Raw genomic sequence first — 13,527 nt, forward strand, 5'->3', positions numbered from 1 at the left:
ATGAAACAAAAAAACGTACGTACAAATACGTCTTTGGGACACTTAAAACATTAAAAAAAAACGTATGTACACATTATTGGGAGCAAATAGGTTAATTGGGGGTTGGGGGGGGTCTGGTCAGAACCGCAAAAGTGTTGTGTTTATATTTTTGTTGAGTGCCGGTATATACATACTGTGTGTTGGCATGTGCCATTCATGACTTTTGTGTGACAGTAAATGTTATCAGGTATGAACAAATTAGCCAACATTACTATGCATGTGCGTGTGTGTGCGTGTCATACATAATTGGTTGGAAAGTGTTTGTCTATCTATATGTCTCTAAATATGCCTACTTTACAGTTTGCAGCTAGAAGTGTGCATCGGGAGTTTGTATGTGTACGTGCCAATTTATTTTTTATACAGTAGCATGCTGGTCAATGCTTGTGTGGCACTGAAATCAGAATTTTCACTCTACATGACCTGTGATTTTTTTTTGTGTCCATTTAATCTTTTGTTGCAGGCCTACCTCTCACCTAGGGGTTCAAGGATACGTCCAGGCACCACAGGCTTCCTGTTGACGAGCGCAAAGGACAATTCTGTCTGCAGGAACACAGCAGAGGCCTTGATAATGTGTTGTCCAAAACGCAGGGTCGACATATCAAACTCACTGAAGGCCTGAACAGATGCAGAGACAGCGGGTGGTCGGTAACATCATAATGAATAAACGAATGCTGCTGCCACTACCATGTACAGCTGGTGGCCATCAGTGAAAAACAAAACATATAGCAGAGGTTCACTTTTTTTTTTTTTTTTTTTTTTTTAAAGGGACAGTGTGCGTTATGTAGTGTCATCTAATGGTGAAATAATAGAATGCAATGATTTTGAAGCATGTGTCTCAGAGAGACCACACTTTGCAAGGTTACCACCAAATTGACCTTACCTCACCCACTAAATGCGACCGAGCAGCCCCCCTCGGACATTTACCGGTCAAGATGAGCCAAAGTGCATTCACAGTCATGGCAAAGTTGCCATATCTTCCTTGTGATTTCGCGGTCAGGTATTTTCAAAACGTCGATATTTCTCTTCGAAGCAAGCAGAGCTTTTTTTTTTTTTTTTTTTTTTTTTTTTTTTTTTTTTTTTTAATCTTCACCGTGCAATTTTGCCCAAAAATAAAAGGAAATACACATCGCTATCTACTGCTGCACAAATCAGAAAAAGACAGAGTCGCCTCACTCACTTCAACCGACTGTCGGCAAAACCAATGTTTTTGGACATTGTCCCTGTCAAGCTGTCATAGTTTCAAGGTTTTGTTGGCATTAATAGTAAATAGTCAGTCAACAAACGCATGGACAGTTAGCAACCTGGACCTATCGTTAGCCTTTGGCTAAAAACAACAATAGAGAACATTACCTTAGTGCAGACTTAGTACTATTCAAGTGGTCGTGTGTGTGTGGTCTTCCACAAAGTTTGATCCAGCACAGAAAATTTTCGTAGTTGTTTAGGGAAGCGAATAAACCGGATAGTGACTCTCGTGTCTCTCTTACACAAGCCTTGACTACAGCAGGATGCCGGTTAGTCGAACGGGATAATGGCTATCATTCTTACATCAGCCGTGTGTCTACAGCGATTAACCATTTTTATTGTTTTTTTTTTCTCAGCTTTGGATAGCCATGCAATACACCAGCGGGAGCTGGATTGTTTTTTCGCGTACCAAAACACATGTACCGACTCAGACATGACGTCTTGCGTCTTGATTGGTTTTCTAGGTCATGCGGGCGTGGTTTACACTAAGGTCAATTTCTACTACCGGTACTTATTATTTTGAGTGAGAGCGAGTGAGTAGCCCGGCGAGCAGGAGCTCGTGGGAGTGTCTTGCAAAAATTCACTGGAACAGCTTACAAGAGCTGCTCACAAGAACTAGCGGAGCAGCTTACAAGAGTGGCTAGCGGGAGAACCTAGCAAAAGCTAGTAAGCAAAGCAGAGAGAGACAAGCAAGGGACTCAGCGACGACCACCTGCAGGCCTCAGATCTCGTCCTAGTCTAGGACCTAGTCTAAAAATGTTTTCCTGAGTGTTTGTGGAACACGAGTTAAGCAGAAAAATCCAACCATTTTAATCCATCTTGGGGGGCATTTTGTCACTTACTGTTGAATGACATCACAGCTGGTCAGGGCTCAGATAATGTTCAAACATGGTTCTCCTGTTTTCTGAAGTTTAGCTGTAATTGGTCGTTACCTGAGACCTGAGCGACTGTGATATCATGTTCACTCGGCACTAAGTGACAAAATGGCTACTGCCTAAGATGGATCAAAACGGGTGAATGTTTCTCATATCCCACAAACGCAATATTAATCAGAGATTCCCGTGTTTAAACTAGTTGGGGCACATACAACATATTATTGTAAATTTTGGGTCGACTTACCCTTTTAATTAGGGCTGCACAATAACGCTATTTTCAACTGATACGATAAACCAATGATTTAGAAAGTGCTGATATCGATATAATTGTTTACCTAATTAACTTGAATACAAATATACTTTCAAGTCCTACTATAAGTCTAACAAATTCATTGAAACATTGTAGAAACTTTACACAATGTTTCAATGTACGTAAAGCACAGTGAAGCTGAATTTTATTGATATGAGCCACAACCACAACAGATGGACCAACGTGGCATCTCTATTATACTTTAGTGCATCCCTACTTTTAATCAAGATGAAACTGACTAAGCAAATTTAAGTATTGAAGAGAAAAATGATTGTGATTATACATGACAGATAGCATAACAGCAAGCTATTAACATGTACTTATATCCTGTATTAAACCAATTATCACCAAGAATGCTTGCGAACAAATCTTATTGGGGGAGCCCTACCTCCTCATCTTGGGGATGTTTTAGAGCTGCAATTTGGTTGTGTAAGTGAATCACAATGCATGTTGTCAGCACACCATCTTCGGGAAACAAGCATTAGCCCATGAAATTTGATTATAGTGGACAAAGCGCATTACAAACAGAAAAGACACACTGATCGACATGAAGCACACACAAGGTATCCAGAGAGTCTTTCAGGTAGTATCATAAATAGACTTCAGCACACATCATGAGGATACAAAACATAAATTGTACTGTGATAGTTGAGTCAGAGGAAGATAAAGGAGTACCCTATGTTGTCCAAAGTATTTACTCACCTGCCTTGAGTCACCAAAAAATTTAAATGACTCTCCCTGCTTAATCTATAGGTTCTAATATGAGCTTGGTGCTCCCTTAACCCGGGTGTGTATAAAAGGCAGCACGGAAGCATATTGGGAGGCTCTAAGTTGAAATTGTGGAGTAGCCTGTGCAGTATTAAAGGTGATCTTACCATGTATGATACAGGGCTTGCATTTTTCTCATGTTTCATATTTCAGAAGAAATGTGCTTGCTCTACATTGTTGTATGTGTCCAGGTCTTTGTTGCAGGAGCTACACAAGTTATTTGCTCAATGCATTTCTCCACAAGTCCATTTTATTATATTTTAAACTAACATTGTATTTGAAAAATTATAACCGTAATACTTCAATATTATTACAAAAGAACACCAAGAGACACCCACCCCTATCTGCTGGTGACTAATGGCCTGGATACACCAATCCAACGTTGGTCAAATGTGACCGAGGCCTACCCCCTGTGGTGTTGGCCCAGATGTTGGCACATCGCCTAGAAAAATGACGTAAATACACACCGCAGCGACCCCAACTATTACATATCTTCAGCGCATGCGCGAGAAGTAATTCCCCTCCATAACATCGGCGATGGTAGTCATTTTTCCCAAAGGCAACCAGAAACCTCTTTACGGTAACCTTGCTCTGCAAGAAGAATTCTCGCAATATTTGTGAGTTCACAAACTCACGAGAATAAATCTTGTACCAAGTAGGGAAGTCACGATAAGGGCAATATCATGATATTGTGATATTAAAACTCCACAATATCGTCGTCGTCATGTTCACAATATTTAAAAGGAACACATCTGTTAAAAAAGTCATGTTGATTTCCATTTGTGCAGTTCTAGCACCCTCTAGTGGCTAATTTATTAGTTCAATTTAATTTTCATTAGGGATGTTTTGGCCTTCTATGTTTAAAATTTATGCTAATTGTCAGATAAAGGGGAACCTAATTTGCTTGTGAAGCAATCAATGTGTGCGTGCATTAACAAATAAGTGCCTCAATATTGTTATTAGACATTGTAGGTGGTTTATATGTATTGCTGTTATGTACAAAAGCACAATATTGTGCTTTTTTAATTTTGTCTGATCTTTTTTAAATGTCGCCAACGCCCCCACAATATCGTGATAATTATCGTACCATGACCTTCATATTGTGATAATATCGTATCGTGATGTTTGGATATCGTTACATCCCTAGTACCAAGCCCGTTGATTTCCACTGATCCGAACCACCAACACAGAGCGACATTGTGTTTGGGGCGTGATATGCAGCTGTGACAAAATCAGGAAGCTAGCGCCGGTGCAAACAAACCTAACATGGACGAATGGATGCTGGAATTACTCACGGTTTCCTTGTTGAATGTTGAACAGCGCGAGGCACTTCGTGCATTTTCAGCTGGTAAAGATTTACAAATGTGCACAATGCCTCATCGTCCAATCAGCTCAAAGTATTGTTCAGAATGTCACGCTTTTCCCAAGCAAATTACCGTGGAGCAGTCCGAGAATGATATTGTGGACACCCTTGAATGAATCACAATTTATCAATCTGGCTATTTACAGGTTATCTTTACGGGGGCGGGATATAAAAACGTAAACAATGCATACCGGTTACTTTTTCTCTCACGATGTCCTCCCACATGAATGAAACCCCCCGGCTTTTTGCACAGTATCGTGTATATAAAAGTAAATCCAACATGCTATATCCTGTCGCGTCCCCATGTCATGCCATAGTTTTGCTTTCATACCTTTTGTCGGCAAACCTTTTAACGGTAATATCATAAAATGCCAGTCTCTCTTGAACCAGAGAGACAAAGTCATCTTCCCGATGTTCTGTCCAGACAGACATTGTACAGCAGGGTGACGATGCGCAAAATGAGCAAAAATAAATAAATTAATAATGGTCCAGACTTTCCATCAGTACTGTTTATTCGCATTTGTCGCTTCCTCTTCTTGCCCCGCGTGATTCGCTAGCTAACAGCCAATCACAGTAGTCAAATGCTGATTCAACATGTAGAATTTTCTGGAAACGCATTGGTGTATCCAGGCCTTAAAACATCCCCACTACAACTGATTACAAAAGAACAATAGACCCCTGTTCCCATCTTCTCTTGACTATAACTACATGGTATCATGACAGAAGCAGAACATGGGATAACTGTCTTCAAGACATCTTCAGACATATTTCTTTTGTCTTAAGACATGCGCACCTTAAGATGGCTTGAGACATGGTATCATGCGAGAGCATCACATGTGATGCTCCCCAAAGAGATTTTTGTGTCTTGAAGAGACTATACCTTAAAAGTTATAAATGGGAGTTGTTTAAAAAAAAAAAAAAGGAATACTTGAAAGATGCTTGATTACAATTTGTTTGTAATGAGGCCATCATTAGAAAAGTTATCTCCAAACTCGCCTTTCTTGAAAAAATAAAGGTTGAAAAGAAAAAAAAAGAAAGCACAGTTGTGAGTCTCAAACCAACAGCAGCTCCCAGGGTTCCCTGGTGGACTGCACGTTAGTACTCAGGAGAATAAGAGGGTTTGTGATGTACATGTGGGAAGATTTAGCACAGAGCTGCATTCTCTGTCAAATAAAGCCTAACTTCAAAGTCCATCAGTCCATCCAGGAGCCTTGGAAGGCCCTTGTGAAATGCACTGATCCTAGCAGAAAAACCAAGGGAACCCACTATAGATCAATCTAGTTAAGTCCCGCCATGGATGAATACCGATGATGTTCATTAACAGAGCATTAACACAGCAAATGCTCTGCAAGGTCACATAAATCTCATCTAAGAAACTTAAGAGCCACACGTTCAAGTGGTATCTGAGAAATGCTAAATATGAACCAAGGCCGCCAATGAATTCCCACACTGTTTCTGTAAGAGGGTAGTGAATGTTCAAAAACTGACTTTTAGCATGGTCAAACCAAAATAAATGCCATCTGGATACCAAGTAGGCCACATCAAGCATCCCAAAATGAACTGCACACTTTCATATTTAAAAACAAACTTAAATGTGTCATTAACCAACAGCGGTGGGCGCATCAATGAAATTTGAGCTTCCCTCAAGTCATCGTCAATCCGGCAACAATAAGTTGAGCTGCATTGTAATCATTAATATGTCATTCATCATACCCTCAGCGAAAAAGGTGTCCACCACGGTATCCGTCATTATTGACGGACCTCAATCCCAATACCGCTCTTTACTGCTAATCTTTTCCCTCAGCCTTCGGAATGTGCGCTCACGACGACGGAGTTTCCCAATTCTCCATAAACTGAAGGTCCCTTTTCACGAAGATAGACATCGACCTCCTACGGGTTCTCCCTTACTACAGTTGCGCCCACAAGCAGGAGACACATAAATGTAAGCCCTTCCACAGTTAACTATAGGCATATAATGATTAAATCTTACCTTTGACACCAGAGCGATGTATTTGTTTTAAGAAATATTAGGTATTTTGCTAGCTATTTTCTAATGCTGAAGTAAAACGCCCGGTTCCATATAACCCGCCTCTCCCTGTGTGGTTGCCACGCCCGTCTCTGAAGCACTGCGTTGGAGCACGCCTTTGAGTGGCCACGCCAGACCACCCAGCCCTTGCAGTACAACCCTGTCTTCTTTAAATGTGGAAATTGGATGGATGTTCAATTCTTCAATAAACAATTGAAACAAAACGGCTCCTTTGCTGCAAGAAATTGTAGTCGTGGAGGAGGGGAGGAGAAGAAGAAAAAAAGCAGTCAATGCCGAGGACATTCAGTTTTGAATGATTGAGACCACAATTGTCATTTTAGTGAACAAGTCACTCTCCCTCGTCTTTCCAGAATCAGCATTTGTCTCATTACACAGACCGACAATGCTTTCCTAGTAGACCACAATGAATATCACAGTTTCCCCTCAGTGCACCATGTAAAATTCTGTTTAAAAATAAATCAATAATAAATATCTTTGACCAACTCAAATCAACTCTCAACTCAACTTTATTTATACAGCACTATAAAACAAGCAGCAAAACCAGCCATATACAGTGATCAATCCCTTCCGCCTCCACCCAATGCCTTTTGGCACAGTCCTGACTATTCACGCTCTTTTCTCCCCCGGCACTAAGAAAATGGGCAAGCAAGCATCCCTCATGGATAACTGGCATGCAGAATGTCAGACAGAAATAATCTCCTCTCAGTGATAACCTAGCAATCTCACAGCCCTGGGGAGCTACAGACACAATTTGAAAAGCAATAGAACAAATACATGGCTGGCATGTAATAGGGTGGTGACACACTGGGACCGTGGCGTTAGAAAAACGCATCTCATCACCTTAAATTGAAGACAAATAAATGGCCACAATAGAGAGAATGCAGGGTGTACAAAGTATAATAAAAGTTCTGTTCAAAAGACACATCCCCATATACTAACTAACCGACTAACTACATAAATATTCACAATACAGCAAAGATGTACATATGCTGGGTCTTTGGTTGAAATTGGTTCTGCTGTTTTCCAGTTTCTTCTGTCGCAAGGGCCACTTATGAATATTAAACTAATTAACTTCAACCACCAACACCTGCCTAACTGGTCCCTATCCAGCCTCCCTCTGTCTTCCTCAGGACTACCATCCCTTATTCCCGCCACCCTTTGTGCCATGCCGTAGTTGTCTCTGGCCGTTTCTCAATATCAAGAACACAGAGTACGTTCGTGTGACGCAACGAGCAGGGTCTTGGTTAGCCCGGTCTCAAGAACGTACTTCCCAAGCACGCATATCTCGCTGCCGCATTTCCGTAATTCATCGCAGTTATATCATGTGACTTGCTTTCAATGGATTTGTACTACTATTTGGATGTTTCAAAATGTATTTGTACAACATACATTGGTTAAAACTCATTCACTGCCTTTGACAAGTATACTTGTCAATTGTATTTTTTAGAGCGGGGATAAATGAGGGCTAATCTGACTATGCTCCATAGTAAATGTCAAACTTGGAAACAACTTTACTGATGCCCAACCACCGGTAGATGACATCATTGCCCCATTTTATACGAAATAAACACAGTTTCAGAGTCCATGGGAGAAATGGCTGTATTTTGGTAAACCTACATTTTTCTACTATCAATTATAAAAGAACGGGGCGGGACAAAACGTAGGGCGTCTGTTCTGTCATTTGTAGATTTGGTTGAAATATAATTATTGAATGTAATATCACATGGGTATTGAAAATTTTGAAATTTTCTAAAATGGCTGGCAGTGAATGAGTTAAAAACTTTACCTACATTCTTGTAATTTCGCGAGACGTCATCAATGGTGGCCCAAGTACTGTTCCAATCGAAAGTATGCATAAGCCAAGACCACACGGAATTCCCGGATGCCGTTCTTCATTGCTAACGTAAACCAAGGATGCATCGGTTGTTGCTTGGTGAAGGCTTGGCTGTGAATATATCCCAAGATGCATTTCGTACTTCAAGGAACGAATGGGCGTGGAGGAGCATCACGATTTTTCTTCTTTCTTCCCACACACCTGTTTTGTGTTGATTAGCCTCCCTTTGGGCAGCTGAGTACACCAGTTTGTCGGACTAATCCTCTTGCTGATCCACCGACTTTGCCCAACTAGTCTCGACCTCACCTTTGATTCCCGTCTCACCTCAGTCTTGTGCTTGTTTGATTTTTTATTTTTATTTATTTATTTATTTATTCATTCATTTATTTATTTATTTATTTACTGATTTTATTTATTTTATTTTTTTTGGGGGGGGGGGGGTATTCTTGTTTCGGTGGTTTTGATTCTCGCCTTTTGCAAGCTCTTTCCTTTCTTTTGCAAGTGTACTATTGTATTTTTGCAGCTGTGTTTTGGAATAAATTTCGTCAAACTTGATTTCCTTCCCATGTTTTTGGGATCTGCACACTTGAACATAAGATGCATCAGAACAAAACCAGCAACTCTCACCGGTATCTTTCCAGAACACCCCCTCTATATTATCGTAAATTGGATAAATCACATGTATAATTTAATTTCAAGTGATATTTTAAAATAGTACTCGGAATTATATAACATCTAGTCACGTGGTACAGTTACGGCAATGCGTCACAAGAAGAAAGCTCGCAGTAAGAACAACATCCGGGTATTTTGTCCATCCAATGCTTTTGCTTTTTGCGTACTTGCAGTTGGAACAGTACTGGGCCGTGACTGATGACGTTTCAAGACATCACGAGGACGTAAGTACGGACAAGAATGTGTATTGAGAAACGGCCTCTGTCTTACTAGATCACTTGGAAAGCAACCTTTGTTGAGCCAAGGTACCTAGTATTTTACATGAGGAAATCTCGAAATTTACTACAAATAAAAGTATGAAAACAATATAAACGTATGAATACTAAAACATTAACCTTACCCAGTGCAGGCCCAAAATGTATTTAGTGTGAAATCTGAGCTTGTTGAGGTACGAGGCTTAATGGAACACAAAGCTGCTAAAATTGAGGGGGTTTTTTTGTTTTTTGTTTTTGTTTTTTTTTAATGCAGAGGAACAATAATAATGACGATAATAATGAGACGGTTGAACTTACCATGACACGGAAGCTATCTCTGACAATCGAGACAAGGTTTTTTTTTTGTTTTTTTGTTTTTCTTTGACCGCCCAAAAAACGTTTCATAACGATTCGTCAAATCACGATATATGCCGCCATAAACATTTATTTATTTTTTTAATCAATGGGCAGTACAACATCTTAGTGCAGCGTTGCCTGGTCAATAGGTTGTGGATTCAAAAACACTCACTAACTATGGCCAGCAGATGGCAGCATTGTATCTCTTTTCAATGGACTGCCAGTGCATGAAATTACAATGAAACATGACAAAATCTGATGAAATAGAACTTTTTCAAGGATGATGTGAATGAGCATATTCAAGTTTTTATATATATATATATATATATATATATATATATATATATATATATATATATATATATATATATATATATATATATATATATATATATATATATATATATATATATATATATATATATATATATAAACGTGTGGCGTGTAAAAGAGTTAAGGATAAATTGGAAAGTAAAGTTTGAATACTTTTAAGTGGTAATCTACAGTCTATCCCAAGTATCTTTGGTAGTTCTAAAAGCTCTAAATGACATGTTAAACCCTTACCTGCACAACTGCTAAAAATAAATGAACAGAAACCAAGAATTCAGCTTTTTGAACTTTTTGTCACATTTTTCCTGTGATACCGAATTCCCCAAAACCGAGGTACGTATCATACGGTGACTTCTGTGAACCATTAATATCCCTAGTGTGCACTGTCTGGGAGGGGTTTTGAAGCTGGGTCTTTGTGAGGGTAGCTTATGCTGCCTAGTATCCATCTTTGATCCACTAAAACGCTTGACAATTGTGGAAAAACATGTCTGACCATGATCAGAGTGTGAGAAAAATTAGGGACCACATCAGGATGTGACAAACATGACGGAACCTATCATAAACCACACGCACAAGAAGGACAAGTACGATTTCATTCCTCAGGACTACAGGTTTTTTGTTGTTGTTGTTTTACTGTGCAGATTACAAATATATACAGTATCTTGAATCTTGTTTTAGATACACTCTCAAAATGTAAGTTTTGGAAAAATGAAGATTAAACACAACACTTTTAAATGGAATTTATGGTGCATGAATGTATATTTGTACTATACACTTACTGCTCAGGAATGTGAGGTTTTTACATAAAATCTGTAAATGAACATCTATACATATGAGTAAAAATCACTGAACAACTCAGTGTTTTAGACACTGTTGTGAAATGCAGTTGCTTTTTATAGCGGGTGCATAAGGATAGTTCATGCAAGGACAGATTCTCCAAACTCAAAATGACAACTGAGTCGAATGAGTCCACTTCAGAGGGGTGATTACAGCCCCCTCACAGAGCTCTTTGGTCATTCAGGCTGCCCTGGGGAACGAACTTCAAAAAGGTACTGAGAGACAACTTGAAACGGCACTTGGAGCGAGAATTAGGACGGGTAAAAAAAAAAAAAAAAAAAAAAAAAAAAAAAGAGCATCACTTATTGTGAAACCTCTAAAGTCGAACACAATGCATTCCAGAGGACAGACTTCAGCTATCGTAACACTATGAATATTTTTAACCATCCCTTTAAATAGTCTGTCATCCAGGACATTTCATTCTCAGGAAATTGAAACAATCGTTACGGGAATGCTCTAGTCGTCTTCAAAGATGCTTCATCTTTCATCCAATCATGCTTTGATAGTTCACGCAAAAGGCTAACAAACCACTTCTGATCTTTTTCTTTAGGGCAGAAGACAAGCAACATGAGCTGCAACTGTCTGATGTTCTTTTGAGAGAGTCGGAAGACCGTCACAGTAATCGAGTCTACTGGAGATAAAAGCATAGATAACCTTCACTTGGTCTGATTGGAGCATGCATTCCTTCAGTCTGGGTATGTCAGCTAATAAAAGTTGTTTTCGTGATAAATTTGATTTGATTACTTAAAGTCAGTTATGAGTCTATTAGCAGTCCAAGATTTGAAACTTGGTCTTTGGTTTCTAAAGACAGTGACTCTCACTCAGGTCTTTTCCAACGGTAATCCTCTTCTTTTTTTTTTTCTTGCTGAAAACAATTACCTCTGTTTTGTTTTGATTTAGCTGAAGGAAATTGTGGTTCATCCAGTTGTTAATTTGCTCGAGACAGTAACACACAATACATTAATTGAACCACTGTCATTTGCGCACATTGATAAATATAGTTGTGTGTCATCTACATAAACATTATATCCAACATTGGTGTTCTGAAGCATGTGACCCAAAGGTAACGTATACAGACTGAACTCAAGGGGTCCTAGGACTGATCCTTGAGGGACCCCACGTCATGGCCATTCAATCAAATTCAAAATTTCCAATTGTCATAAAGTACCTCTTTTCCTCCAAGTAGGACCTGAAACAATTTTAGACTGTTCCATTTAACTCTACCCAAGTCTCCAGCCTGTTCAAAGGTATATTATGATCAGTCGTATCATATGCTGCACTGAGGTCCAAAAAGTTGAACACCGATACCTTCCCTGTATCAGTCCTCAATCTTATATCATTTAGTACTTTAATAACAGCTTTTTCTGTATTGTGATGAGGTTGGAAATCTGACTCGAATTTATCAAAAAGTCTGTTTGAGTTCATGAATTTGCTAAGTAGATTATAAACCACTTTTTCAACTATCTTTGTTAAGAAGGGGAGATTTAAGATGGGTCCATAATTTGCTAACAAGGAGAACTCCAGCATTCTCTTATAAAATGGCCTTGATGGCAGCTACTTTCAAGGGTTTAGGAAGTTTGCCTGACTGGTGTTGATTGTTTGTCCTAAATAGGTTTAAACAAATTTAACCATAGCTTTGAAAAAAGTCAGATGATATTGATTCCAGACTCAACAACTCAAATTTGAGTCTAGTCAAGTCAAGTCATCTTTATATATTTATAAAGTACTTTAAAACAACCATCACTGCATACAAAGTGGTCTAAATGGAATAAAAAACAATCATGCAGTACAGTTGTCACGCAAACAAAATAACACAAAATAAATTAATAAATATGAGTAGGTAAGTATATAAGAAAAAATAAGGTATTAAAACACAAGTTGAAGGTAAGTGAATGAGTAAATAAAATAAGTATTAATAACACAAACGGCAGACACCATTAAACAATGCAAAAGCCTGGTGAACACGGCAGGACAATTATCCCGATTGTAGCCCCGTATTTCCCCTCCCAATTGTAAGGATGCACCGACATCCAAAAGATAATCTTAACAGGTAATCATGCCGTGTGTGGTGACATCACACATGGCTCAAACCGATATCGGCCGCTCGGGAGAACATTTGGGCCACTTCGACCTAAAATCGGGGATATCCAACATGTTGGATTGTTTTGGCCTGACTTCACACCGTATAGCCAATCAGAAAGTGAACCGGCGAGGAAGACGGTAGGGAATCCAAAATCAATAGTCATGGAGCAACAGAAAGACTGTGTTTGCGCTATTATTACTCCTTTAAAGCGATACAAGACTTATAACTCATTTTCCAGTATTAGATTAGGCATTGTTTATAAAGAATAAGAGTGCAAATATCTCTGGCTTCTTATTCCCTGAATTTTTTTTAAACCGATTAAGTATCAAAATAAGAATGTCGTTACCCTGGTCACGTGATTGTGATGACGTAACCTGTGCGTAAACGAAAGCCGCCTTTGTTCATTTCAATGGGACATTGCTGACGTAATGCGCCAATTCTGTTCACGGTAAAATCCTCAGCACGTCCGGTTTCATGACATTCCGTGCCGGGGTTGGCCGTGGGGGGTGGCCTCCT

General features: G+C 39.2%; 1 protein-coding gene across 7 annotated transcripts in view; it reads right to left on the bottom strand.

Annotated features, from left to right (window-relative positions):
* Window positions 1-13,527, bottom strand: part of fhit (fragile histidine triad diadenosine triphosphatase) — a 208,697-nt gene that overhangs the window by 173,133 nt on the left and 22,037 nt on the right. For 3 of the 7 annotated variants that reach the window (XM_077529548.1, XM_077529546.1, XM_077529547.1), the window contains exon 4: window positions 531-654. The exons of 3 other annotated variants lie outside the window; for them this stretch is intronic. In XM_077529548.1, the coding sequence (XP_077385674.1) occupies window positions 531-636 (106 nt within the window). In that variant the 5' untranslated portion in view covers window positions 637-654. Of the gene's footprint in view, window positions 1-512; window positions 655-13,527 lie in introns of all 7 variants that reach the window. One more of the 7 variants, XM_077529549.1, reaches the window with a different exon arrangement.

The sequence above is a fragment of the Festucalex cinctus genome, chromosome 8 (genome assembly GCF_051991245.1).
Source record: "Festucalex cinctus isolate MCC-2025b chromosome 8, RoL_Fcin_1.0, whole genome shotgun sequence".
NCBI lineage: Eukaryota > Metazoa > Chordata > Actinopteri > Syngnathiformes > Syngnathidae > Festucalex > Festucalex cinctus.